Consider the following 26652-nt stretch of genomic DNA (forward strand, 5'->3'; position numbering starts at 1 on the left):
CCCTGACCCCTCAGGGCCTTCTGTGTGTATTACCATGTCGCCCGCAGACAGTGGTCACTTGGCATCCTCTTTTCCAATTTGCGTTCCTTTGATTTCTTACTTCTTTGTCAGACCACTGTTTGTATCAGTCTCCCCACACACACACACACACTCGCGCGCCTATTGAGACACCATGGTTTGCAGAATGGCTCGTGGTTGTTAACGGGCACTCTGGATTCCAACACCAATCCCGTCTCTACCATCGTCTTCATTTTCCCGCCAACTCTCAAGCCTGCCCCGACAGCAGAGCCACAATAATTTATTTTATATAGCTTGTAACATTAAATGGCTAATGGAACAATCAAAAAGTACTTCAGTAAAAGACAATATGTGGAAATTGTTGTGTCTCAGCATGGGGACATGAAGTCCCTGTCTGAGGGTTTACTCAGCTGCTGTTGCTAGTTGAGCCTTCGTGCTAGAGTTTAGACGGCACCATCCAGTCTGGTGCTCCTGCCAGTGTCAGCATTACAGGGTTTGGAGATGTTACAAGGCCGCAGATGCAGCTGCAACATTTAACTGGAGTCTCATCCAGGACTGGGTGCCTAGGATTGTTTGCAGCTAGTTGACCTCTTTTGAGATGTAATTCTGAGTCTGGTGCGGGCGGGCTGATGAGCTGGCTTGGTGGTGGCGGGACGTGGGTGTGTCGGTGGGTGGTGGGGACTGGCCCGTCCTGCTCAGCCAAAACCCATGGACCTGAAACTTCCAGCAGGCTAGTGTCTGTGGGGCTTGGTCCCGAGGTGCCGGAGTCCCGAAGAGGCATGGCAGTGGCTGGTGGGGTTCGCGTGCAGGGGCTTTGGTAGACAGGAACGTGGCCTGTCCCTTCCTGAGATGGCCCCGGAGGAGGCGGCTGAGGAATGTGCATCCGTCTGTTTTAGGAGCAGGGTCCCGCTCCGTCCTCTCTGGCCCAGTCTCCACTTCCCTTTCATGGCTGTCATTGCTGTCGATGTCTGGAGCCTTAATCGGCCTCGGGGCCCCAGGGGAGCCGGAGCCCCACCCACACTGCTGGGTCCCACCGTCCCGGAGTCGAGCCCCGGAAGTCACGTACGAGGCTTATACTCTGCCTCTTGATCTGCATTCTTCCGAATCTCTTCACCTGATCAGGTTTTTTCCTTTGGGCAAGATTAAGAGTATTCTAGGGGGCGTAATGCCTGGAGTTAAACCTGGGTGAGCTGTTAGCGGTTGTACGGCTGATACCTGCAGCCAGTATGTCCTGAGCACCGTGAGGTTGTCTGTCACGGGACAAGCCGTTTTCTCCTGGCCACACTCCCCTTTCCGCTTGCTCCCACCTCTGTGTCCGACTCACAGGGAGATGCCCTGCGGACTGGTGTTGGCTTTGCACGGGAGCACAGGGCTCGATCGCCTAAACCACCTGGCCCCCTCGGCACCGAGGCGTGGTCCCCCAAACCAAGGCAGAAGTGACACTGACGACCCCCCACCCCCGATTTCCTCATCGTGGGCCTGGTTAACCCTGGTTCACTACCGAGGGCCCCTGTCACCTGGTACAGTGGATCATGGACTTCCTTTCCTCGTCGTGTTTCATTTTCACGTGCTTCTGGGGACTCAGAGTGTTAATGCACGGATGTCATAAATGCCATAAACACAGGACGTAAGTCTGGACAGCACAGGGAAGGGAGAGAGGAGAAGCGAGTCCAGTGAGAGGTGACAGGACGAGGAACGGACAAGCTTGGTTCTGTTTGGAAATCTCAGGTCAGAGAGGTGACCCCTGGTCTGGCACGCCCTGTGCTGCTCGGTACGAAAAGTGAAGCCTTCTGACTTCCTGTCCACGTCTCTATGCTCCAGTGCTAGAGCCCGGGGTCAGGAAGGCAACCCTGGGGCTCCTGTGCATGCTCTGAGTGCCGGGGCCGGCTCTGTCCCAGTCAGTCACCCGAGTGCTAGTGGCTGAAAGCCCCGACAGAAAGCCAGCAGCCGTCCCTTTAATCCGTTGGGAAACACCTGCACAGACAGTGGGGCGTAGCCGAGGTGAGTGGAGGAAACTTCGGGGGCCATTAGGTTCCGACCCGCCTCCCAGAGTCCGGCCCAGCACCCAGGCGGCCGGCCCACTCCCCTGCAGCTTCCCTGACCCTTTCCCCTCCTCCCTCGATGCCTGCAGACATGTGTTCTCGGTCTGTCTCTTCCAGGATGGCAGTTCGGAAGACGCTCATCCCCCCGCAGCCTCCGGAAGTGGCCAGTCCTCGCGTGGAGAGCTCCATGCGGAGCACGTCGGGGTCGCCCAGGCCCGCAGGGTGAGCCTACACACCTTCTTACCGTTCTCAGTAGCGCCCCCGGGGTGCTGGTCAGGCCTTTGACCCACCCAGAGGAATTGCGGCCTTAGCCGCCCTGGCAGGCTCACAGCCACGGTCCCGCCTGCAGTGACAACCTTACCCCCCCCCCCATGGCCCAGCTGCCACGTCACACCAGGCTTCTCTTCAACTCAGGACATTAAGGGCCTATTTTCCATTCTGTCCCATGTTTGCTGTGTCTGGTAGTGCCCCGCACAGGCAGGAGCAGGGGAGGCCTGGCCCCGTGGCCAGGGGGACAGCTGTCTCCCAGAGTGAGTCCTGCCCGCCCACCTCCTCTCAGCACCCCGCCCCTGTGGCCTGCAGTCAGAGGCGATATGCAGTGGGCAGGGTGCTTGCCTTGCACGTGGCCAGTGGATTTAGCCTTCCTGTCCCGAATAGTTCCCTGAGTGCAAAGCTGGGAGTGAGCCTTGAGCATTGCCAGGGTGACTCCTCTCCGCCAAACAGAAGAATTCCTCAAAAGACGTCTGTGGCTGCCAGCCATCGTCTGAGTCACAGAACCAGCCTGGTAACCACGCAGGGACACTGCACCGCTGCTCAGTTGTCTGGTACCCAGAGCTGCTCCCTGAGCTTCCCAGGGAAGTAGGAAGAGTGAAAAGAATCCAGGAAACCATCTCAGTGGGTGGGAGCGAGGCCCAGAGAGCCCTCAGTGCTTCAGGATTAGACCCTGCCTGAGCGGGACTTCAGAGCGACAGTTCCTGAGGGTCCGTGAACTGAGGGAATCACTGTGGGGGACTGTTAATAAAGCCAATGAGAGGTTGATCCAAAAAATAACACATCCAGACAAAAACATGAGGAATATGGTAGCAGGACTTGGCAGGAAGGGAGATGCCAGAAATCAAATGAGTCACCTGGCATCGTCCGCAGAGCACGAACGATGTGTTCCTTTGTGCCGTCGGGAGAAAGCTAAGGCAGGAGAGGGAAGATGTGGGCTGACCTCTGAGGCAGGGAAGATGCCCCAGAGTGAGCGTGCAGCAGAGAAGGCCCTGGAAAGCGATTTATTAAAAATTTAAATTTATGTGATAATATGTAAGATAGCACAGTGGTAGGGCATTTGCCTTACATGCACCCGACCCGGGTTCGATCCCTCCGTCCCTCTCGGAGAGCCCGGCAAGCTACCGAGAGTATCCCGCCTGCACGGCAGAGCCTGGCCAGCTCCCTGTGGCGTATTAGCCAAAACCAGTCACAATAAGGCTCACCATGGAGACGTTACTGGTGCCCACTCAAGCAAATTGATGAGCAACGGGACGACAGGAGCTCTGCCAGGAGAGCTGCGCCCAGATCAGAGGAGACGGGGACCCCGAGCTGTTCCCCAGACCAGCAAAGACAGACTCTCCAGGAGCTGTGGGCGTGGCCAGAGCAGCACCACGAGAATCCAGCAGACCCAGCTCCCGGCAGGGGACAGGCAGGCTGGGGAGCAGGACCCCGCGAGGCAGGCCAGGCTCTGGGCGCACAACGGGGGGAGAGTTCCAGCACGGGCCCAGGCTCTGAATTGGGAAGGTTCCGCCCACACGTTTCCTGGAAGGGAGAGAAGGGGAGCAGTGAAGGATGGGTAACGAGGTTTGACTGAGCAGCGAGGCAAGGAAGTAGTCTTCCTGTGATTACGCCGATGCAACCAGAAGAGAACATCGGCTTGGATGCTCGTCGTTTTACTTTTGACTAGCCAGATTATTAGACTCTCCTAGGTGGACCTGTCAAGTGCATAGTTGAGTATAAAAATCGGAGATATGGGGGCTTGAGCAGTAGTAAGTGTTCAAGGTCAGTGTTAAGGGCAGTGTTCACCTTGCATGTGGCCAACCTGGGTTCCATCTCTGGCATCCCATACCATCCCCTGAGCACTGTCAAGTGTGGCCCAGAAAACAAAAACCAAAAAATGTGACGTATATAAAGTTCTAGAACTGAAGATAGAGGGACACACTATTGTCCAAGGCTTGGGAATCACAAATAGTCATTTTCTCCAACTCAGAAGATGGAAGTGATCGCATCCCACTGAGCGTGAGTGTGAGTGGGTCGTAGACATGGGCAGGCCACCGGCGGTGTCTGGAAAATGATCGCCCAGAAAGACTACTAGGCTGTTGCCGGCGTGGGCCTGGTGTCGTAGCTGCTCCCCGGCTGGTGAGGAATCATTTCCATATCTCATGTAATCAGCAGCATTGCAGTGAGTCCCTGCGTTCATCTCTGGGCCCTTCCGGAAACAGGTCGCGGACAGGCGGGGACAGCGGCTGGTCGGAGGTGCGGTTTGGTTCCCACCACTCCTGGCCTGGGCCCACATGCAGTATGTGGGCCCATTTCCTCCACATTTTTGCTAGAATTACATACTCAATTTTACCAGTAGAATATTCCTTTATTATTGTTTATTTTTCTCTCTCTTTTTTTTGTCACTAACATTATTGAAGCAGACGGTGTGTGCTAGAGTCAGTGTCGTGCTCTGGGTGTGTGAAATTCCTGCGTCTCCCCACCATCGGCCCGAAAACCCTCCACTGCTGTCTTCTCACTCTCGCCCACCCAGAGCTCTCAGTGCCACAGAGAGGGCGCTGTCAGGGACCGCCCATCAGGGACCCATCCAGACTTCCCCTCTAGCTTGCCTGACTTAACACGGCCCCTCTGGGTCCACCACCAGCTTCTATCAGAGCCCGGGGGTCCATTGTGTATAATTAACCAGTTTCTTGGGGTCTTGGGGGGTTGGGGTTTTGGGGTTTGTTTCTTAGGGTTATGCCAGATATGCGCAGGGCTTACTCCTGTCTCTCTGCTCAGTGCTCATTCATGGCAGGCTCTGGGGACCCTGTGGGATGCCCAGGGGCTACACCCAGGCCGGCCGTATACAAGGCCAGCGCTCCCCTCACTGTACTACATGCTTGGCCCAAATGGCAATTGTGTTTGGTGGTGGTGTTGCTTTAAACCTACTAGCCTGTCACTGGGCATCTGGGCTCTTTCCAGATCTTGGCTACTGTCAGTACCAATATGCGAAGCTCCTCCCCCTGCACCCTGCACGGCAGGAAGCAATGTAGGCCCTCGCACTGGGAAGGCAGGTGGTGTGCGAATTAGCACGTTCCTGCCTGAAGGTTTTAGAGATAAAGTAGCATGTACAGTTCCCTGTCCAGCGCTAGGAAGAAGCTTCAGAAGGCGACACTGCAAATTACTAAAGTATGTCCCTTGGTGGGCCAGAGAGAGGGCACAGCCAGGGGTAGCCCCTGAGCATCGCCAGGTGTGACCCCGAAACTTAAGGAAATGAAAGCATGGGGCTGGAGTGATAGCACAGCGGGGAGGGCATTTGCCTTGCACGCGGCCGACCCAGGTTTGATTCCCAGCATCCCATATGGTCCCCTGAGTACCGGCAATTCCTGAGTGCAGAGCCAGGAGTGACCCCTGTGCATCGCCGGGTGTGACCCAAAAAGCAAAAAAAGAAAATGAAAGCATGTTCTTTGTGAGTACCGACACCTGGGCGACCTCGGCGAGCCCGTCCCGCCCGCTCTGCTGTGGCGCTGGCTGCAGGGGGCGACGTCTCCAAGGCTGGAAATGCCTTTCCTTGAGGGTCAGTGTTTCCGCTGGACTCCGCCCCCGCCCGGCCCCCCGAAAGTGGAAGACCAACGCCCCCCCTAAGGCCGTCCCCTCTCTCGCTTCTGTGTTTCAGTGCCAAACCCAAGTCCGAGATCCACGTCTCCATGGCTGCTCCGGTCCCCGTGCCCCTGGAGAGTGTGTCCGGCCAGAGCAGCGACCAGCCCAGCCTCGCGGTGCCCCCCGCCGCCCCCCCGCCGCCACCCGCCATCCCCGCCATGATCGCCGCCGCCAGCCCCCCGTCGCAGCCCGCCGCCGCCCTGTCCACCCTCCCTGGGGCCGTGCCCGTCACGCCGCCCGTCACCACCATGGCGGCAGCCCCCCCGCCGTCGGGGGCCGTGGGGGGCAGCCTGTCCTCAGTGCTGGGCCCGCCTGTGCCCGAGATCAAGGTCAAGGAGGAAGCGGAGCCCATGGACATCATGAGGCCAGTCTCGGGTGAGTCCCTCCGCGCGGGCGGCAGCGGGCCAGGTCCTGTCCGCGACGCCTCGGCCCCAGGGCTCCTCGTGGGGCTCGGGGCTCGGGCTTGGCGCCCCCTCTGCCATTGCTTCCATGGTGGCTTTCCTTGACCTGCCTTCAGAGAAGGTGGGACCATCCAGTCACCGTCTCCGTCCTCGCCCAATACTCTGAGCTTTTGTTGCTTTTTCTCATCCCCCCCCCACCACACACACACACACACACACACACACACACACTCTTTGTTGGGTTTGCTTGTTGTTATTTTCTTTGGTTTTGGTTCTAGTTTTTGGTCACACCCGACAATGCTCAGGGGTTCCTCCTGGCCCTGCACTCGGGGGTGCTGGGGGGTAAGCGATTGAACCCGAGTCGGCCACGTGCAAGATGAGCCCCCCACACACACACTGTGCTATGGGTCTGGCCCACGTCTTCCCTTCCTGACACCCCTCAGTATCCCAACTCTTGTCTGACCCCGAACCAGGAAGCCCGGCTTCCTGGTGTCTGTTTGAAATGAACATTTCATTCATCTTCTCATTTGGTTTTGTCTGGGACCACACCCTGCTGTGCTCAGGGATCCTTTCTGGCAGTGCTCGGGACAGTGTGCAGTGCCGGGAGCAAGCCGAGAGTTGGCTGTGTGCAAGGCAAGGGCCTTGTCCCCTGTACTGTCTTCCTGGCTATGTTTCGTTATTATAAAGGAAGAAAATATCGAGCAGCTTTTGGAGACTGAATCATTTTGCCTGGTCTTTTATAGTTTTTATCCTGATCCTTGAGAAAGGTTATTATTTCCTCAACAATATTTATTTTGGGGGGTGCACACCATTGGTACTCAGGGATCGTTCTGTACTCTCTCTCTCTCTCTCTCTGTCCTCACCAAGAACACTCAAAGATAGCAGCTTAGAGTTTATTTATAAATCACTGCTGTTCTTTTTAGTCACAATATTTTCCCCTCATTCTTCCAGAAAAAAATTTTTTCTGCTTTTTGGGTCACACCCGGCGATGCACAGGGGTTACTCCTGGCTTTGCACTCAGGAATTACTCCTGGCGGTGCTCAGGGGACCATATGGGATGCTGGGAATTGAACTCGGGTTTGCACAATGCAAGGCAAATGCCCTACCCGCTGCACTATTGCTCCAGCCCCAACTTCCAGAAAATTTTTACTCATCCTTCAGTACCCAATTCAAATACCTTCTCAGAAGTTAAGTCACGCATTTAGCAAAGCAGAAAGTTTGTTTTAGAGAGATGGATGTTACTGTTTACTATATATGAGTGGTAAAATGTATTAAATATTTAATAAAATAGATCTATACATAAAAAAATTGCCTTTTAAATAAAAGGCAAGATATGATCATAGTTGAGTCGAAGTTTGTTCCAGTTTATTGCTTGCAGGTTTTATAACCTTTTAAAGCAATTAAATAAATGTTGAAAATCCTTTAAAAGGGAAAGCGAGTTTGGGAAAACATTAATAAAGGTGGAATCTTCCTTTTCCTATCTAGAGCAGTAGCAAGGGACAAGCTAAGTGCCATGAGAAGTATAATAAGTCATGGGACAAACTCTGTCATGACCCAAAAACAAGTAACTGAATAAGGACCCTGCTGGGGTTAGGAAAGACTAACCTGGCCTGAGCACTGTGGTCTGGGATAGATAGCGAGATGTCCCCAAGAAGAGCCAACCTTTCAGCTTAATCTGTCTCTTGCTGTGTTCGTAGAAAATGGCTAGAAATATTAGTAAGAAGAAATTTACCATGATTGTCGAAACGGATGACGATGACTAGCTGGGGAAAAGAGAAAGCAACACACCCTGGACAGAATCCGCTCTTGCGGATCCCCTAGTAATCTGGGTGCTGAGCCCTCAGTGAGATTCTGTCCTGGAGTTAATCCCCCAGAACTTCCCCTGAAGTCTGTACAGTTCCCTGTCTCCCCCTGCGTGTTGGTGTGGCAGTGTCCACCCCCACCTGTGTGCCCCACCCTTCACGATTGCTCTGTAACTGTGCGGTGAAGAGGGGGGGAGAAGGAAGATTGGAGTGTAGTGGGAAAGAGATCTAACTCCGAGGAGGAAGGTAGTGTAACGGAAAGGGAGAAACACCTGGGCTGTGAGGGAGAAGGAAGCTGTGAGCAGGGGACGGGAAGGCAGTGAGCGGTCGCTGACTGCAGCCAGCTGGGCACCCTGTGCCTTTGTCCCCCCACACCCCTGTCCTCCTGCATTGCTGTGGACTGGCCAGGAGGACGTTCTCGGCCACCGAGTGCTAGATGCCCGCGCCTTTCGGAACTCCCCGGTCAGAGGTGCGCACAGCTGAGAGCTGGAGCTAGCTGGTTAGGCTTTCTGCAGGAGAGTCCAGTGGATCAAGAGAACAACGAATAGAATAACAAGATGACAATGGAATTAAAATCCAGCGGGGTATCAGGAGGATGAGTGGCCACAAAGATGAGCAGGACTGTTTCTTCCAGGAACCTCGGGAGCGTTGGGACCTTTTGCTGAGGTGGGGTGGGGCGGGGGTTGGTTTGGTGAATAAATCAGATGGCGAATTTTGCGAGTGGCGGTGCTCCTTCGGGTCAGGCAGGGTGGGGGAGGGCGGGGCAGGGAGAGGTCGAGGCGATCCTTCAGAGGAGTTTCCTGGCCCCCGGCGTGCACACCGGCCTTCCCGTCCCTGATCATTTCTTAGGCCTCGAGGTGTATGAGCGAGACAAGGTTCTGGAGGTACTGGAGATAGTCAGCTCCGTGCCGAGGGCGTGGCCTCTGGGACCTGCCCGTCTCGGGCCCGCTAGGGTGCAGTCTGGGCACCGCTCAGAGCAGAGCCTGGGCAGCCAACTGTGTCCCAAAATCGAAAAGAAGAAACACTGCAAGCTCTAAAGCCGGGTTTCCTCTGTCAGCTCCCAACACTGCCACTTAGTATCTTGTCATTTGTTAGGCTACATTTTCTTGTCTTAAATCTGATTAAATTCTGGGGCCAGAGCGATAGCACAGCGGGGAGGGCGTTTGCCTTGCACGCGGCCGACCCGGGTTCGATCCCCGGCATCCCATATGGTCCCCCAGGCACTGCCAGGAGTAATTCCTGAGTGCAAAGCCAGGAGTAACCCCTGAGCATCGCTGGGTGTGACCCAAAAAGCAAAAAAAAAAAAAAAATCTGATTAAATTCTATTATTCAGACTACCTTTAAGATTTCATAAGACCAGAGATATAACTAGGTAGGAGAGCACAAGCCTGGCGTGTTGGAAGCTCAAGAGTTCATTTCCCCCGGCTTCAATGTTAATATATATATACATATACATACACACACACACGCACAAATATATATAAACACACACACAGGTTATCTTCTACGACTTTATGCTGAAAGGCTTGGAAAATGGTGACTTGGTGGTGCCAGGAAGATAATACAGTGGGTGTTGTGTTTGCTGGCATGTGGCTGGCCTGGGTTTTATTCCCAGCACCCCGTATGGTCTCTTAGAGAGCCACCGAGGGTGATTCCTGAGCACAGCAGGAGTAAGCTCTGAGCGCCTCACGGTGGGCCTCAGAAAGGGAGATACTGTAAGGTGAAGGCTGAGGGTGAGAGAAGGTGAGGATGCGCCATATTCGCAGGGAGTCAGCGTTCGCTCTCCCTTTCCCCGTCAGTCCTCGGGGTTGGGGGGGCCGGTGCGCGGCCTGCGATTCTCACGTCTGTGTTCTTCCCTCTCGCTAGCCGTCCCCCCGCTGGCTGCCAGCACTGTGTCTCCGTCCCTCGCGCTGCTGGCCAACAACCTGTCGATGCCCACAAGTGACCTACCACCTGGTGCCTCCCCAAGGAAAAAGCCGCGGAAGCAGCAGCACGTGATTTCCACGGAGGAGGGGGACATGATGGAGACCAACAGCACCGACGACGAGAAGTCCACCACCAAGAGCCTGCTGGTGAAGGCGGAGAAGCGCAAGTCCCCTCCCAAGGAGTATATCGGTGATTGTCCTGTGTGGCTCTGGAACACTCCCGAGGGGCCCTGGCACTGCTCCTGGGCCTGGCTCAGGAACCGCCCCTCGGGTAGTTGGGGCCGTCAAGGGTGCTGAGGATTGATCTGGGGCTGGTCATGTGCAGCCCTCCCTCCCCCCCCCCCCGGGCTAGCTCTCCCGCGCCTGGGCTCACTGGTCACATGACCCTTGACCGTTACATCATGAGTCTGCCCGAACCTGTTGGTCGGGGCCCCAGGTGTCACTGTGGCTCCCTGGGATCGCGGCGAGAGGGTCACTGCAGGTCTCTTGGAGCTGGTTACATCTCTTGTCTGTGTGCTCCCTTTCGCCTAGACGAAGAAGGGGTGCGGTACGTGCCCGTGCGCCCGAGGCCGCCCATCACTCTGCTCCGCCACTACCGGAACCCCTGGAAAGCTGCTTACCACCACTTCCAGCGCTACAGCGACGTCCGGGTCAAAGGTGGGTCCCAGACGCAGCAGCGTCCGCTCACGGCCATGGCCTTCCCCGCGCCCGGCCGGCCTGCAGTGCACAAGGGCCACAGTCGCACTGTCAGCGTCCGCAGCCTCTGGAGACACTGATGCGACACTCGGGCACAGTGCTCGGTTGGGTGCAAAGTTTGGAGAACTTCCCTTGTCTTGGGAAGCGTCGTGTGGGGGTGCCGTGGGGGGCAGGGGCACCTGCCCACCCCTCGTGCTGGCGGGAACCGTCGGCCTACAGTGCCGCTGGGCTGCTTAGGGGGGCTTTCTGCTTCATGTATGTGAAGTGTGACACTCAGCGTCACGTGTGTGCTTGCTTCACGCTTCACGCAAGCCCTTAAGGGAATAACTGATTGTTGTTGAACTTGAAAAAGCCATTTAGCGAATTGGTGATTTTAACCAACTGATGGTTCTTTGCGAATATTTTTATCAGTAACACTTTAAATGTCATTAATCAGGCAGGAGCGATAGTGCAGCAGGGAGGGCAGTTTCCTTTCACACAGCTGACCTGGTCCGATCCCTGACGGCCCTCAGGGTCCCCTGAGCACAGAGCCATGAGTAAACCCTGAGCACCATCGCGTGTGGCCAAGACAAACATCATTAACTTCCGTTACGGTCATTGTACAGTGAAGTGTAGGCGTTCAGAGATTTGGTCTGTTTCTTTCTGGAGCCGTTTTTAGGAAGGGGAGGGAGTGTCGGGCCCACACCCTGTGGTGCTGCCAGGTGATCGGCCAGGGCTGGCCACGTGCATGGCAAGTGCCTTAACCTGAACTAACTCTCTCTCTCTCTCTCTCTCTCTCTCTCTCTCTCTCTCTCTCTCTCTCTCTCTCTCTCTCTCTCTCTCTCTCCTCTCCTCTCCTCTCCTCTCCTCTCCTCTCTCTCTCCCCCCCCCCTCTTTATCCCTCTCTCTCCCTCTCTCTCTCGTCTTTCTCCCTCTCTCTCTGTCTCTCTCTGCCCTGTATCTGTATCTGGTCGTATTGTTTGTAAGAAAGAAAACAAAAGGCAGGGGGTGGGGGGTGACCCTCAGGGTTTCTCCCGGTGGGGCTGGGGGCCACGTGGGCTGCAGGGGCTGTTCTGTTGTTATTTTGGGGCCATACCCGGCAGTGGTGAGCACCTTCTCCTGGCTCCGAGCTCAGGAATCAGTCTTGGCAGGATCGGGTTCGAGGATCAAAGCTGCATGGCCCTGTGCCAGGCAGACGCCCTTCCCACTGCCCTGTCAGCCCGGCCCCTCTGACAGTTCAGACTCTGAACGGAAGCACAGATTGAAAAGGTTCAGATTTCCGCAAGGCAGAGAATCCGCCTGTCGGGGGCGCCAGTGAGGACGCTTACGCATCTCTTCACACTCCGCTCTGGAGCCCTCGTGACTCTCATGCCGCCGCCGTGGGTCATTTCAGGGAGTGGGAAGAGTCTTACTACTTCCTGGGACTCCCAGGTTAGAAACTCGTAAGAATGGTTTGACAGCAGAAGGTACCAGCACCCGCAGCCGTACTCAGACCCAGACAGTGTGGTCTTTCTCGGTGTCAGGTCCTCGTGTGAAACTCGGTCTGCTTTGGTTCACTGTGTCACTGTCATCTCGTTGTTGGTTGATTTACTCGAGCGGGCACCAGTTACATCTCTAATACACTCAGCCCTGAGATCTTAGCAGCCTCTCCTTACTCATCTTTCCCAATGATTGAAGGCTCTTTCAGGGTCAGGGGAATGAGACCTATCGTTACTGTTTTTGGCATGTCGAATACGCCACAGAGAGCTTGCCAGGCTCTGCCGTGCGGGTGAGATACTCTCAGTAGCTTGCCAGCCTCTCCGAGAGGGACGTATGCATCTGTTACTGTATTTTGGATATGAATACGTCACGGGGAGCTTGCCAGGCTCTCCCAAGTGGGCAATAGACTCTTGGTAGCTTGTCAGGTTCTCTAAGAGGGAGAACTAGGCTATTCAGTGTTGCGCGGCTGCTTTGGTTAAGTTTAAAATCATGGTGTGTCGAGTCCAGTTCAACTTCTGATTCTGCTGTGGGCCCCCCCCCCCCCCAAGCGCTAGCTGGAGTGATCCCCGAGCATGGAACCAGGAGTGAGCCTTGAGCACCACCTGGTGTCACCCAAATACCAGAAAGAATTTTTTTTGAAAAGTTTTTTAACCATTCATACAAATCAACCAAAGATAAATGGTGAAAAAAAAGTTGAGGGAATTCACAGGAAGTAAAGAACAGAAACCGGTTCAGAAGCTGTAGGAAGCAAAGCAGTAATGCCTTCGGCCGACTGTTGTGTCAGTAGCCGCCTGAAATGGGAGGGCCACGGCCTAGCGCAGACCCCAGACTGGCCAAATAGATGGGAAAAGGCCCACTAGGTTCTTCCCTTAAAGACACGCATTTCAGGGCCAGTGAGACAGTGCAGGGATGAAAGCACTTACCCGACCCTGGTTGGTCTCCCAGTACCTCATGACTGCCTGAGCATCTCGGGGTGACCCACACCTCCTCACCCCCAGTTTTCCCGGCAGTGTGGAAGCAAGGCTCTGTGTTCCGTTCCCAGTGTCACGTAGCACCTCCCTGACCCACCAACCGATGGATCAGAATCCTGGTGCCCCATTACCCGCTGAGCCTGACCCTTGATCACCTGCCAGCAGTGCTTCAGGCGCTGGCCTCTGGCCGCCCATCCCCCACACTGGGAAAAGCTACACTCAGAGAGCGATTCGGGTATTACTAGTGGGAAGAAGGTGGAGAAGTAATTCCGTGGGTAACTTTACGTTAAGCGTATATCAGACTTCAGAAGAGAGCCCGTTACTGGAGCAGAGAAAGCCATCACACGCGGTGAAAGTCTCCGGGGCTCGGGGCGGAGCTCGTGCACAGGCTCCCCGGGCACCAGCACCGCAGCACTCTGAGCAGAAGCGCCCCCAAAGGAAGGAAAAAATGGAGATAAGGGTTGCCAAGATGAGAGCTTCAGAACGTGAAGTCAGCGCTGTGAGCCGAAAGGAGGAGGCAAGTGTGCAGTGATAGTTGGGTCTCAGTGTCCCGCTGTCGGCCGTCGATGGAGCCGGAATCTCGAGCCGGTGGCAGCCTGCAGGGCACTCACCACCGCACACACGCCTCGGGCCTGCTGCAGAACCACAGACCGTGTGTGCTCCGATGCCAGGCAGAGAGCTCGGGACAGGACACTCCCGGCACATACGGGACCTTGCATTAGAGTTCTAGACTGCCCCTCCCCACCCTGTCCCCCGCCAAAAGAGAGAGAAAAGTCAGTGTACTTCACCATAGTTAATAGGCTACCTCAGTTTCTTAGCGTTTTCCTGCAGTACCGGCAGCCTGGGGGGGGGATCTGGGCTCCCTCGAGGAAGAGACTTCCTGGCCCTTGGGCCCGTCTCCCCAGCCGGTAGTCTTAGTCTTGAGCCCAGCCGTGCCTCGCACTGCTGACTGACTCATGCTAAGGAGAGAAAGGAAGGAGTCCAGCAAGGAATATGGTCATCTGGGCCCTTCCTCTGGAGTCCAGAAACGCAGTAGAACCATGTTCCGCGATCCACAAGCAGCGTTTCTCGGCTTTCCTGAGTGGCGCCTCTCTGTGGCACTGGCTGCTAGCCCTGTGCACAGCCGTGCATCAGCCCCTCTCACACGGGCCCTCGGAATATGCTGGCATCCTCAGGGCGTCCTGTGCTCGGGTCAGAAATGCCAAGTTGCTCCTGGCTCTGCACTCAGGAATCACTCCTGGCGGTGCTCACTCCTATGGGATGCTGGGAATCAAACCCGGGTCGGCCTCGTGTAAGGCAAACGCCCTCCCCGCTGTGCTATCGCTCTAGCCCCAGATAATAAACTTTTAATGCTTCTTGCAAAGCTGATTTCAAGGCTGTGAATACCCTAAATCTTGCCTGTCTGCGTCGTTCCTCCAAAGCCGAGTGTTGGTATAGCAGGACAGGATGTTCTTGGTGAGGGGTTCGTTTCGATGAGTTACTTTTTGTTGCGGGGGAGGGTGTGTCTGTGTGTATGTGTATCACACCTGGCGATGCTCCAGAGGTTGTTCCTGGCCCTGCACTCCTCAGTTACTCCTGACAGTGCTCAGGGGACCATACGGGATGCCAGGGATCGAACCTGGGTTGGTTGTGTGCAAGGCAAAAATGCCAAGATGCAGGGGGTTTTGTTGTTGTTGTTTTGATTTGGGGGCCACACCCTAACGCTCAGGGATCACTCTGGTGGGGCTCGGGGACTGCATGGAAGCCGGGGGTCACGCCCAGGTTTGAGTGCCGTGTCTCCACGGCTCCTCAGCCCTTGGTCATCTCCGATCCAGCGGCTCAGAAACCTGCCAGTTGCTCGCTCGGGTTCTCCCAGAATCTGATACTGGGACTTGCCCTGGGCCCAGATTAACTTCCTCTGGACTAACCCTTGCCAATTGTGGGCGTTTCGAGGTCGTGTCTGATGGGTTTATTCTAGAGGGCGCCTGGAAGCTGCCCTGTTCTGTCCTGCGGACCAGTCTGTCCGTCCAGGGCACCGGCTAGCTCCACCGTCTGCTCCTGGCTGCCTTTCCCTGTGGCTCCCCGCTCGGACGGCCGCCTGCTCCGAGTCCTGGCCCCTGTGAGCACCAGGCGCGGGGAGCGGGGCCACCGTTCCCCCAGCAGCCACCCAGAGTCCAAGAAGGCGTCACCTTCCCCAGACAGCGCAGAGCTGAGCCCCAGGCGGCCCCACTCCTGCGGCTCCTGGGGCCTCGGTGGCCAAGGACAGTGACAGGCCTGGCCCTGTCGGCGGGGAGGCCTCCACCTGCCCGTCCATCACGGGAAACCGTGTTCCAGCCGCAGGTCTGCAGGGGAGCTGGCCAGGGATGGGCGTGGGCAGCGTGCCCGCCCCCACATCCGCCGTGGGTCTGAGGAGGCATCTGCATCTGCTCCCAGCCCTGAGGACCCGAAGGTTGGAGGCGCCGTTTCCCAAGGGAGGGGCCGGGTCAGCTGTGTCTCCCAGCTGAGTTACTCGAACAGATATTTGGCAGGTCCACAGAAACGGGACAGGCCACTCGGTGACCCCAGGGTTGCACTCCTGGACGTTTATCCAAGAAGAAATGCAGACCCACAAATCCCCATACACAGCTCCACACAGCGACTCTCCTGGCAATGGGCAGACACTAGAGATGACAGAAGGGAACGTAAATAGAAGTGCGGTTCGATACACTGTGCTGCCGTGAATACCCAGGGACGGGCAGGACAGAACTATCGATCACGCGCCGCGTGGGTGGAGCTCAAGGACATGATGTTTCGCTTAAAAAAATCAATCTCAAAGTAATACCAAGAACACTCAGAATAACCGTCACACGAGCAGAGGGGAGGGTGCTGGGGGGCCTGGGCCGCAGGGCGGGTAGCAGGGTCTCCCCACTGCGGGTGGGAACCTCTGCGGGTCTCGGCGCTTTCTCAGTCTCCTGGCTCTGCTGCTGTGGGAATGCGAGAGGCAGGAGGCGACGTGCCTGCGGCAGTGGCACCCCGGGCCGGTCCCTGCCCCAGGGAGGTGCAGCCGGGGGGGGGGGGGGGCAGTGAGGGAGGGTCCCACACTGCCACCCCTTTGCTTCCTTTTTCTTCTTGGGAACAGTCACTGGAGGGAGAGGGCGCAGCCGGTGGCCGCTGGTCCTGCACGTGGCCAGCCTGGCCTTGCTCTCTGCACCCCAGCTGGCCCCCCAAGCCCCCCAGGATTGACCCGGGGCGTGTTTCTGCCTCGGTTGGCTCTTGCTGTGGGCGGGAGCTCGGGTCACACACAGACGTGCCGAGGGCTTACTCCTGGCAGTGTCCCGCGGGACCACTCTTGGCCGGGCTCGGGGGTCGGATCCGGCTGCTGAGGATCAAACCCAGGTCTGCCGTGTTCAGGGCACACTCCTTCCCGGCTCTCTGCTCTCGGGGTCAGCTTCGGCGTTTTTATTGTGAAGAACAGTGAATGTTGGCCTCCAGATTTCTGTAGGAATATGCTGCCATTTTTCCTGACTGTGTACCTAGAAGTGGGATTTCTGGGGAGGGTTTTTATTACATAGTTTATTTAAATCAACACAATTCTACACAAAGTTAATATTTTGTGTTTGATAAACAATTTTAAATATATTAACAAGTATTAACATTGGAAAAGTGTATTGAGCAACTCTTGCACTAATATATCTAGCTCACTAATTCAGGCTGAACACATACTCTCCGAAGCCCTTCTTCTGGCATACAGAAGACAGGACTTACAGGTTTAATCTGTTCTTCTCCCAAAAGTGATAATCCAGCAATTCCAAATAAAGTACGAAAAGGTGCCCGTCTGCAAATCCTCCTGTTTCTTCATCTTGGCATGTTAAGTTCACGGTTTCCTCTGAGGTCTCCCAGTTATCTTTAAGGGAGCCAATGCCCACCTTGAATCACATGCACCTGGTCGCTTCTCTGGCTTCCATTGACGGTAACTGCCGTCCACCAAGCCACCAACCCATCTAATCAGAATTCACTCGATGCAGCTGACTCAGTAATAGGCAGGTGTCCGGTGCAGCCTAGATCTGCCCCGCATGAGACGCAGATCCTGGCCTACAGCCAAATCCGCCATCGGAGTTCTTACGTGAAGAAACAAATTCAGTTGCCTTTTCCACCTTACTAGCATCCGGCTTCCCCAGTAGAGCCAGCGTTGCAGGAAGCAGACCTTGTCTCAGTTTACCCCCAAATGTCTCCAGCAAGAGAACCATCTTCTCTCTGTAGACGTTGAACATGTCCCACGACTCTGCTTACATCAGTCACGTCAATACGATCATACAAAGTATCTGGACAAACTGAGGTGAGGGTCATGTCCAGCACTGGCACTTACTCCGCCACACTCATGTCGACGTGATTTAATGAGTGTTAAAATTTCCTCTCTATCCATGCAGTGAAGCTGCACCATGAAACCCATCACTGTTGGACGCATAGACACGCCACTCGTTCTCAAATATCCCGACATAGTACTCAGGGCCATCTTTCTTTGACCCGTGAGACACAAGACAGTCCGCGTGCTTCTCCAAGACTGAGGGTCCGGTGTGTCCCACTTACTGACGTTCTTCTCTGGGGTGCCCGTGTTCGAAAGCGGAAAACTAGAGATGGAATTCCTGGGTAGGATATGTGATTCTGTATTTAGATTCTAAGACCACCAGACACAAGCAAATACATCCTGTATCTTCCCACATGTGTCTGCAGCCTCCGTCCCCACATCCTCCCCACGCTGCCTTTCTCACCTTCTTATCCTGGCGGGTGTACAGCAGTTGGCTCGGGTTTGGGTTTTCCTGGTACCTAATGATGTTGAATGCGTCTGTGTGCTTATTGGCCGCTTGCGTTTCCTTTTCAGAGAAACGTATCTTCAGACTCTTTGACATTCTTTCTTGGTTTGTGTTTTTATTCTGGAGTTCTGGATTTGATTAGAGAAGCCCAGTTTCAGATCTGTCTGTTATTTCTCTGGGGCTTTGGTTGGTTGGTTCTGGAGCCACACGGGTGATGCTCAGGGGCCATGTGGGTCAGCTGCGTGCAACGCCGGCTCCTTATCAGCTGTACGGCAGCTCCAGCCCTTAATCTTTCAAAGGTTTTATGGGCTCCCGGGGCTGTGCCTCCATGTCGAGCTGCCTGCCTTGCCCGAGTACGGCTGCAGATTCGGAGACTCATGTCACTGACTGCCTGATCTACAGTTGTGTCCCTGGCACGCCTCGGCCGGCGTCAGCAGAGCGTGGCTGGGCGAGGTAACTGGCGTATGAGGACACGGGCTTCATTGACTGGCGAGAGCTCTGAGGCTGCTGACGTGCTGTTCGTGCAAGTGGCTGCAGTCCCAGCACCCCCGGGCACGGCCCCCCAGACTGGCCCATCGTCAGAATTATGGGCAGGCGTGGCCTCGCCCTGTCCACCGGCTCAGGGCCAGCGTGAGCGCCTCCGTCCAGGGCTTTATTTCACGTTGGTTTATTGCGGTTCTGATGATTGCATTTTTCTACCAATTGGAAGTGTTACTCGGGTTTGATTCCTGTGATTTTCTCCAAATCTAGACGGCACCAGAGAGCTTTGGAGACTGCACGCCTGGCTGCACGCGCTCTTCCCAGAGACTCGAGTGTCCACGTGCTCTCTCCTGGGCGCAGGAGGCCAGAGTAGACACTTCCATGCTTCTGGCATGTTCCAAAGAAGTTCTCTGCTCATGCTGTGACCTCTGTTCCAAATAACTTAAATGCAAAAAAAAAAAAATTAAAAATTAAAAGCAGTTGAAGTATAGAAATTCTTGGCGGAAGAGTGGCACTTGACAGCGTGAACGCAAATCATTTCAGCTTTGTGAGATTGAAAGATGCTTTTTCTTCCCTGGCTCTAGAGGAGAAGAAAGCGATGCTGCAGGAAATAGCGAACCAGAAAGGCGTGTCCTGCCGTGCCCAGGGCTGGAAGGTCCACCTCTGCGCTGCCCAGTTGCTGCAGCTGGTAGGTGCCAGCACGCTTCCCAGGTTGCGTGGTGGGTTCATGGAGCACTTCCTCGAGATGATTCTGAACGTTTCTCGTCCTTGTGGGGCCTGGCGTCGCTCTGACGGTGCCCTGTAATCGTTGCTGAGTCTGTTCAGGAGGAAGCAGGCCATGGGTTTATTTGGGGGCCAAGGGTGCAGTGCAGGTGCCGGGGCCCTTCCTTCTGCAGACTGGGCCTCCAGCCTCGGCCCCCAGCACTGCGTGTCCACCCCAAGCCACCAGCATCAGCCCCCAGGCCACGCCGCGGCCAGTGGCACGTTAGCACCATCTGGTGTGACACAAAGCAGAACCTCAGGCACATCCCAAATACCCAGAATCAAAATTCACGGAATAAACTTGGTCTCAGACTTAGAATTGGCTTCCGCGCTGTGTCACTGTCACTCGGGTGGCCCAGCCGTACCCAGCTCCCTCTGCTCCTGGTGGGCGCCGGGTTCAGGTAAGCCAGCCACACCCCATCTGCCACGGGACCTCCTGGTATCACAAGGTCTCTGGCCGCGTGGCCCCGTGCTGCCCGCGTCTCCTCTGAGACGCTGCTGACTGCACCGTCTGTCGCTGGCCAGTGTGAAGGGTCCGGCCATGTCTGGGGCCCCAGAGAGGGAGCCCTTTCTCCACTGAGGCGACTGGGGCGGCTGTCAGGGCTTCGTCTCCTGGCTCTGTCTGTCAGGAGAGAAGCAGTGATGCCACAACAGTGACTTAGAATAAACCTGTATACAGTGCCCTGTGGCTTATACTGAGCAGAGAAGCTTCTCCAAAGCTTGCAGACTTGCTTTCCCAGGCCCATCACACAGGGCAGGCCCCCTTTAAAAGGACCCTTGAGGGTAGACTTTAGCAGATCGACTCCTCCCCTGGCAGTGCCTCCGTCCTTGGGAGAAAGGCCTCGGTCACTCGGACGGGTTCTGGTGCCAGTTTTCAGGGGTAGCTGCGTGTGAGCCCTTTTGCCCGAGGTGGTGAAAAGCGCCTCTGAGGTCACTGAGCCCTTCTCTGTGTCTTGCAGACGAACCTAGAACACGATGTTTATGAAAGACTCACCAACCTGCAGGAGGGGATCATCCCAAAGAAAAAGGCCGCGACGGACGATGACCTGCACCGGATAAGCGAGCTCATACAGGTCAGCAGAGCCCGCCCCCATCCTCCTCCTCCCGCCTCCCCCCTGTCCCCTCTCCGCCCACGCCACTGCAGCCTTCTGGGGGAACGCGCTCTTTGCCGAGCTCTGTTGCCTGGAGGGCTGTGAACTAACGGCACGATGCGTTTGTTCCAGGGCAACATGCAGAGGTGCAAGCTGGTGATGGACCAGATCTCCGAGGCCAGGGACTCCATGCTCAAGGTCCTGGACCACAAGGATCGCGTCCTGAAGCTGCTGAACAAGAATGGGACTGTGAAGAAGGTGTCAAAGTTGAAGCGGAAAGAAAAGGTCTAGACGCAGGAGAATCAGGACTCCGGAAGCGGAATTGAGGAACGACGGTGGGCGGGGGGGAGGGGTTTCGGCGACCTTCAAGTGGGACATTGGAGCAGAGGACGCATCCCTTCGGCTGGGAGAGCAGAGGGGCCCGTGGCGCCCAGTGGCCTGACACGGTGACGGGCTGCGTCCTTCGTCCCCGGCGAGCCCATCTCCCACCCTCCTGCCTGCCGTGTCGAGAGTGGCTCCCGCGGCAGCAGTGCTGGCCCTCCCGGATCAGTGACCGGAGGAGTGGCCGTGTCCAGCGTCCCCCTGCGTAGACTATTTATCTGCTGGATCCTGCAGGACCCCGACTGAGCCCAGACTGAAAGTACCCCTCGGACCATTCGTTCCCCCGGCACTGAAACCCAGCCTCTCCCGGGCCGGAGGCCGGCTCTCCTGACGGGCTCCCAGCTGCCCGCGCCGGCCCTGCTGTGGCCTGGCCCTGCCGTGGCCTGGCCCTGCCATGGCCCGTACCTGCCATGGCCTGGCCCTGCCGTGGCCCGCACCGGCGGGCTCCACCTCCCAGTTCTCATCTTTCACTTCTTGCTTTTCTGTCCTTTCCCTTTCCCTTTTCCTGGGAGAGCCATTTCAAGGTGGAAGCGTTCTTCCGTGTGTCCTGTGTGTGTGTCGGGAGACGGGTCTGGGCAGGGTGCCGAGCCGGCGAACACGTGCGCTCCCCGGACGCTTGTTCCGAGTCCTCTCTTGGCTCTCAGTACTCCTGGTGCGATGCTGTTGACTGTCTGTGCTCCACATCTCCAGATGTAATAAAGGACTCAAAGAGGTTTTTGTACATGACAGTTTCTCTCTTCATTAAGCTCCTTGGTGCCGGGCGTCGCATCGTGGTCTGCGACCCACCAGTCCTGCGCTGCGGGGACGGTCCCTCTCGCTCTGGTGCTTCGAAGCGTGTCTCGGAGGTGGCGTGTGTCTCCTCACTGCCAGCCTTAGCACTGCGGACGGAAGGTCTCAGGCTGGGGCAGCGGAGACCGCGGTCAGGGGAGGCTCGGGCACTGGGTGCCTGTGGGCTGTGTCGGTGCAGGCAGGTCTGTCCCGCTGCTCTTGGGTTGGAGCATTTCTCCCAAGCAGGCTGGGGTGTGGGGGCCGGGCCCGGCTGGCTCTGAAGGACACACCTGCCCCCGGCCCCAACTCATCGCTTCTCTCCCGTTGCCATGGTAATCGCTCCTGCTCAAGGACTGAGGGGAAGACGCCAGAGCAAACGTGTACCTTTCCTCTGCATGTGCCCACGGGGGCCACCGCCCATCAGGGTCGCCTACAGAGGGTCGCCCGGCCTCTGAGCTGGCTGGGGACAGCCGAGCAGGGTGACCCTGGGGCACGGCCTGGCTCCGCTTCAGCTTCTCGCTCGTGCAGCTAGCACCCGGTGTGGGTACGGGCCGCTTTCTAGGCAGCGGGGTTCAGCTGTCAGGGCGCTGCATCAGAGCACTGTTATCTCTCTCACCCCGGAAACGAGTCTTCCTGTCGGCTCCGCAGACTCGGCAGTGGGGGTGGGGGAAGGCACCGTGAGAAACTGCCTCGGGGGCGTCACCAACGCTGAGGAGCAGAGAGAGCAGGAGCGAGGCCACTGGGCGGAGACCGTCGTTCGCACAGAGGAGGCTCCGGTGAGCCTCTGCCTCTGAGCCCGGAGCACTGCTGGGCCCCGCCCCCGAGAGCCCCAGCGGAGCAGCAGCTGCAGGCCTGTACACACCGACGTCACAGCCACCAGGTGACTCGACCGGAGCGACAGCGCAGAGCTTAGAGCACTTTCCTCCAGCCAGCCCGGGTTCCGTCCCCACCACCCGCTCTGGTCCCCCGAGCACTGCCAGGAGTACTTGCAGGCAGGGAGTGTGGGGAGAAGAGCGGGAGGGGGAAAGTGTATGAGGGGGAGGGGGAGGGGAGGGGAGAGACAGTAAAACCAAACCCCCCAAAAAATGCTAACCTCAGCAGACCCTGACAGTTTCCACGTGCTGTGAGTTCTTCGTGTTTCTACCCAGCTGTTATCAATCTACCTTTAGTCATTTGATTACTTTGCAGGGTTTTTTTTTTTTTATTATTTCTTTGTTTGGCTTTGGGGGCCCCACTCGGCAGTGCTCAGGGCTTCCTCCTGGCTCTGCACTCAGAGATCAGTCTTGGGAGGTCTCGGGACCATATGGGATGCAGGGATCAAACCCTGGTCAGCCACATCACACAAGGCAAACGCCCTTCTCAGTGTACTATCACTCCAACCCAATTTTCTAGAGTTTTAAAAGGGAGAAAAATCTTTTTTTTTTTTTAATTTTTGCTTTTTGGATCACACCGAGCAATGCACGGGGGTTACTCCTGGCTCTGCACTCAGGAATTACTCTTTTATGCTGAATATTTACCAACCATGATGGATAACCAAGATTATTCATGTGCCTTACTTCAATCATGTATTGCTTTTCATTGCCAAGTAGCGAATATTCCACGACCATAGCAAGTATTCCAATATGAGTATCGAAAGACATTTGGCCATTCACAGGCTTGGACAATTACAGACAGACCAGTGTTGTACATTTCTATTTTTTTTTTTGTATGGACATATGTTGGTACATAAATTTTTAATTGTAGATTTTATGTTCTGTTGTTAGGGATTTGTGAACAAGAAATAGTCTTGAGAATTCTAGGGATTTGAATAAAGACAGACCCATAGTGGAAGTACGGCAGGTAGGATGCTTGCCCTTCCTGGCTCCCGATACGGTCTGCCCTGAGCACCCCCAGATGTGGCTGAAAACAAGTTCAGCAAAGTAACTCTTAGTCCAGGAAATTAAGTACTAGAAAGAACTGCATTTTCTGCACTGGAGATGCACCACATCTTGTCTTTGCTTAAGATGTGAGCTCGGAGAACCCTAAGCGTTTGCCCTCTGTCACCCTCTCTGCCTCTCCCTCTCTCCCTCTCCCCCTCTCTCTCTCTCCCCAGGACTTTTTCTCTTCTTGAATTTTCATTTAAGTGGCATCATAAAGCACATGTTTGTGCCTGGCTTGTTGGCGTGACACAATTTGTTTTTTATGGGGTTTTGTCCAGGCAGGTGGGGGGTCGTTGGCACACACCTGGTGATGCTCAGGGCTCACAACTAGCTCTGCATTCAGGAGTAGGAATTACTCCTGGGGGTGCGCAGGACACTGTATGGGATATCAGGGATCAAACCTGGGTTGGCGTGTGCAAGGCCAGCACCCTACTGCTGTGTCTCGCCTGCCTCTTCATGCTTGCCATCCTGTATGCTGCATCTGCTGCAGGTATCGTACATGGGGAGTGGAGAGAGAGAGAGAGAGAGAGAGAGAGAGAGAGAGAGAGAGAGAGTGAGAGAGAGTGTGTGTGTGTGTGTGTGTGTGTGTGTGAGTGTGTGTGTGTGTGCCACCTTGTATGCTACATCTGCTGCAGGTATCGTACATGGGGAGTCTGGGGTGTGTGTGTGTGTGTGTGTGTGTGTGTGTGTGTGTGTGTGTGTGTGTGTGTGTGTGTGTGAGCCATCTTGTATGCTACATCTGCTGCAGGTATCGTACATGGGGAGTCTGGAGAGTGTGTGTGTGTGTGTGTGTGTGTGTGCGCGCGCGCCATCTTGTATGCTACATCTGCTGCAGGTGTCATACATGGGGAGTCGAGTGTGTGTGTGTGTGTGTGCATGTGCGTGTGTGCACGCATGTGCTGGAAATAGAGCTGTCTTCAAGCTGTCTTGAAGCAGTCTTCAGCAGTAAAGCCTTTCCCTTGCACGTACGGGGATTTGGGTCTGACCCTCCAGGACTGAAAGGAGAGGCCAGCAGTGCTGGTTACAGGCAGTGGATCGGGCACTGGTACACGGCCAGCCCGGTTCAGTCCCCAGCACCCAGCACGCCGCTCCCTCCCCACTAAGTTCTGCTAGGGTTGATCCCTGAGCACCTCCAGGTATGACCCAGAAGCCAAAGAAATAGACCTAAAGCCTCGTCAATGAGGAGTGTGGACGTCACCACTGAGCCAGGTCTTAACCCCAGGACTGTTTGAGTATGCAACAATTTCTGTCTCACTTTTTTTTTGGCTTTTGGGGTCACACCCGGCAATGCACAGGGGTTACTCCTGGCTCTGCACTCAGGAATCACCCCTGGCGGTGCTCAGGGGACCATATGGGATGCTGGGAATCAAACCTGGGTCAGCCGCCTGCAAGGCAAACGCCCTCCCTGCTGTGTTATCGCTCCAGCCCCAATTGCCAAATGTTTTTAATCTTTCTTAATCCAGTAAAGGACACCATATGCACGATTAGTGAGTGCCATACCCAGTGCCACATGATGGGAACTTTCTCCTGTCCCTTAAAGGAGCTCTTTTAACACTTCTTGGGGAAAAAATAATTTTTTTGCTTTTTTTTTTTTCGAGTCACACCCAGTGATGCACAGGGGTTACTCCTGGCTCATGCACTCAGTGTGTGCGTGTGTGTGTGTGTGTGTGTGTGTGTGTGTGTGTGTGTGTGAGATGGGGGTGTGTTATTAGTTTGGGGGCCATACTTCACTGTGCTCAGAGATCACTCCTGGCCTTGTGCTCAGGGACCAGTTCACCAATGCTTGAGGGACCACACATGGTGCCCTGGATCCCACCCAGGGTGGCTGTGTGCAGGGCATGTGCCCGACTCACTGTGCAATCCCTCCGGCCCGGGTTGACCCTTTCTTCCTAAGTTCCTTTATCATCTTGGTATCCTTTTGCTGAAGCCTCTCTCCAGGTCTTTGCCCACAATTTAATTTAGCTGCTTTCTTACTCGGTTTTAAGAATTCTTTGTGTACTTTGCATATCACTTCACTATCGAATGTGTGTTTTGCAACTGTTTCCTTGCAGTCTGTGGCTTGTCTTTCCATTTAATAGCACCTTTGAAAGAACGAGTTTTTCATTATGTTTTTCCCTTTGGTTTTTGAATCAGACCCAGCGTTACTCAGGGCTTGCTCAGAACTGCACGCAGAGGTCACTTCCCGGGTTGGCTGCATGCAAGGCAAGCATCCGACCCGCTGTGCTGTCACGCTGACAAGTTTTTTCATTTTAACAGAGCAGAAGTTATTTTTGTAATAATGCTATGATTTACCAAGTTTTTTTTTTCTTTTTGGGTCACACCCGGCGATGCACAGGGGTCACTCCTGGCTCTGCACTCAGGAATTACCCCTGCTCGGGGGACCATATGGGATGCTGGGAACCGGGTCGGCCGTGTGCAAGGCAAACGCCCTCCCCGCTGTGCTGTCGCTCCAGCCCCTTACCAAGTTATTCTTAACACAGTTGTTTCCGTTATTCGGTGTTCCAGCACCAGTCTCTCCACCAGCGTGGCGTCCGTCCCTACACCACTGACTCCAGGTTCTTACTCAGCCTCCATTCTGCCCCCTGAGCACAAACAAGCTGACTTCATATTGCTCGTTGCAACACAGAAACAAATAGAATTATCAAAAAAAATATTTTAATGGATCAAAGTCTTATTTGTGATCACTCTTCCATCTCACACTTCTGTTCTAAGGTCACTGTCTGAGGGTACCTTGGGCTGGTAGGTGCTGACTGAGCCTCCTGGGTTACTGTTGTTGCTCACTAAGCCGGGTGGCGTCTACACAACTTCCCATCACGGCTGCCGTGCTCCTGCTGGGCTGTCGAACTGTGAAAGGAGGAGGCGTCGGCCACGCACTTCAGGAGCTGTGGAGCTGGGACGGCTGGTGGCTGGGCGGCTGGGTGAGGCTCAGCTTGGGGCTGGGTCTTGTCTGTGTCGGAGGGTGTCGGGGTGGCTGCAGGCCGCTGGGCCTTCAGGCAGAAAGAGGGATCTGCCCACCCGCTTCCGAGGGGGCCCGGAGAGCTCAGCCCAAATCCCTGGGCCCAGAGAGAATCTGCGGCATCATGTTCCTATCGAGGTTAGTTTCGTCCGTCAATGGTCACTGGAGTCATTTCCAATCAATGCACATTGAATCCTTTCCGCACATGCGCCTTCCTCGTCCACGCTTCCTTTGCTGCTGCTCCTGTTCCATCTCCAGCATGACCCCAGGGGCCGGCACGGTCACGGATGGGGGTCTGGCAGCTCCATGGGGAAGTCGGCAC

At 55.6% G+C, this 26652-nt stretch overlaps 1 protein-coding gene and 1 pseudogene across 3 annotated transcripts in view; one reads left to right on the forward strand and one right to left on the reverse strand.

The window, feature by feature from the left end:
* Positions 1–21413, forward strand: part of SAP130 (Sin3A associated protein 130) — a 57523-nt gene extending 36110 nt beyond the window's left edge. For all 3 annotated transcript variants that reach the window (XM_055128285.1, XM_055128287.1, XM_055128286.1), the window contains exons 15-21: positions 2178–2282; positions 5968–6326; positions 10021–10269; positions 10611–10736; positions 19038–19141; positions 20175–20288; positions 20439–21413. In XM_055128285.1, coding sequence (XP_054984260.1) covers positions 2178–2282; positions 5968–6326; positions 10021–10269; positions 10611–10736; positions 19038–19141; positions 20175–20288; positions 20439–20597 — 1216 coding nt within the window. In that variant the 3' untranslated portion in view covers positions 20598–21413. The remainder of the gene's footprint in view (positions 1–2177; positions 2283–5967; positions 6327–10020; positions 10270–10610; positions 10737–19037; positions 19142–20174; positions 20289–20438) is intronic.
* Positions 16319–19008, reverse strand: LOC129402305 (geranylgeranyl transferase type-2 subunit beta-like; annotated as a pseudogene).
* Positions 21414–26652: the final 5239 nt, after the last annotated feature.

Source organism: Sorex araneus, chromosome 2 (genome assembly GCF_027595985.1).
Source record: "Sorex araneus isolate mSorAra2 chromosome 2, mSorAra2.pri, whole genome shotgun sequence".
In the NCBI taxonomy this organism is placed as follows: Eukaryota; Metazoa; Chordata; class Mammalia; order Eulipotyphla; family Soricidae; genus Sorex; species Sorex araneus.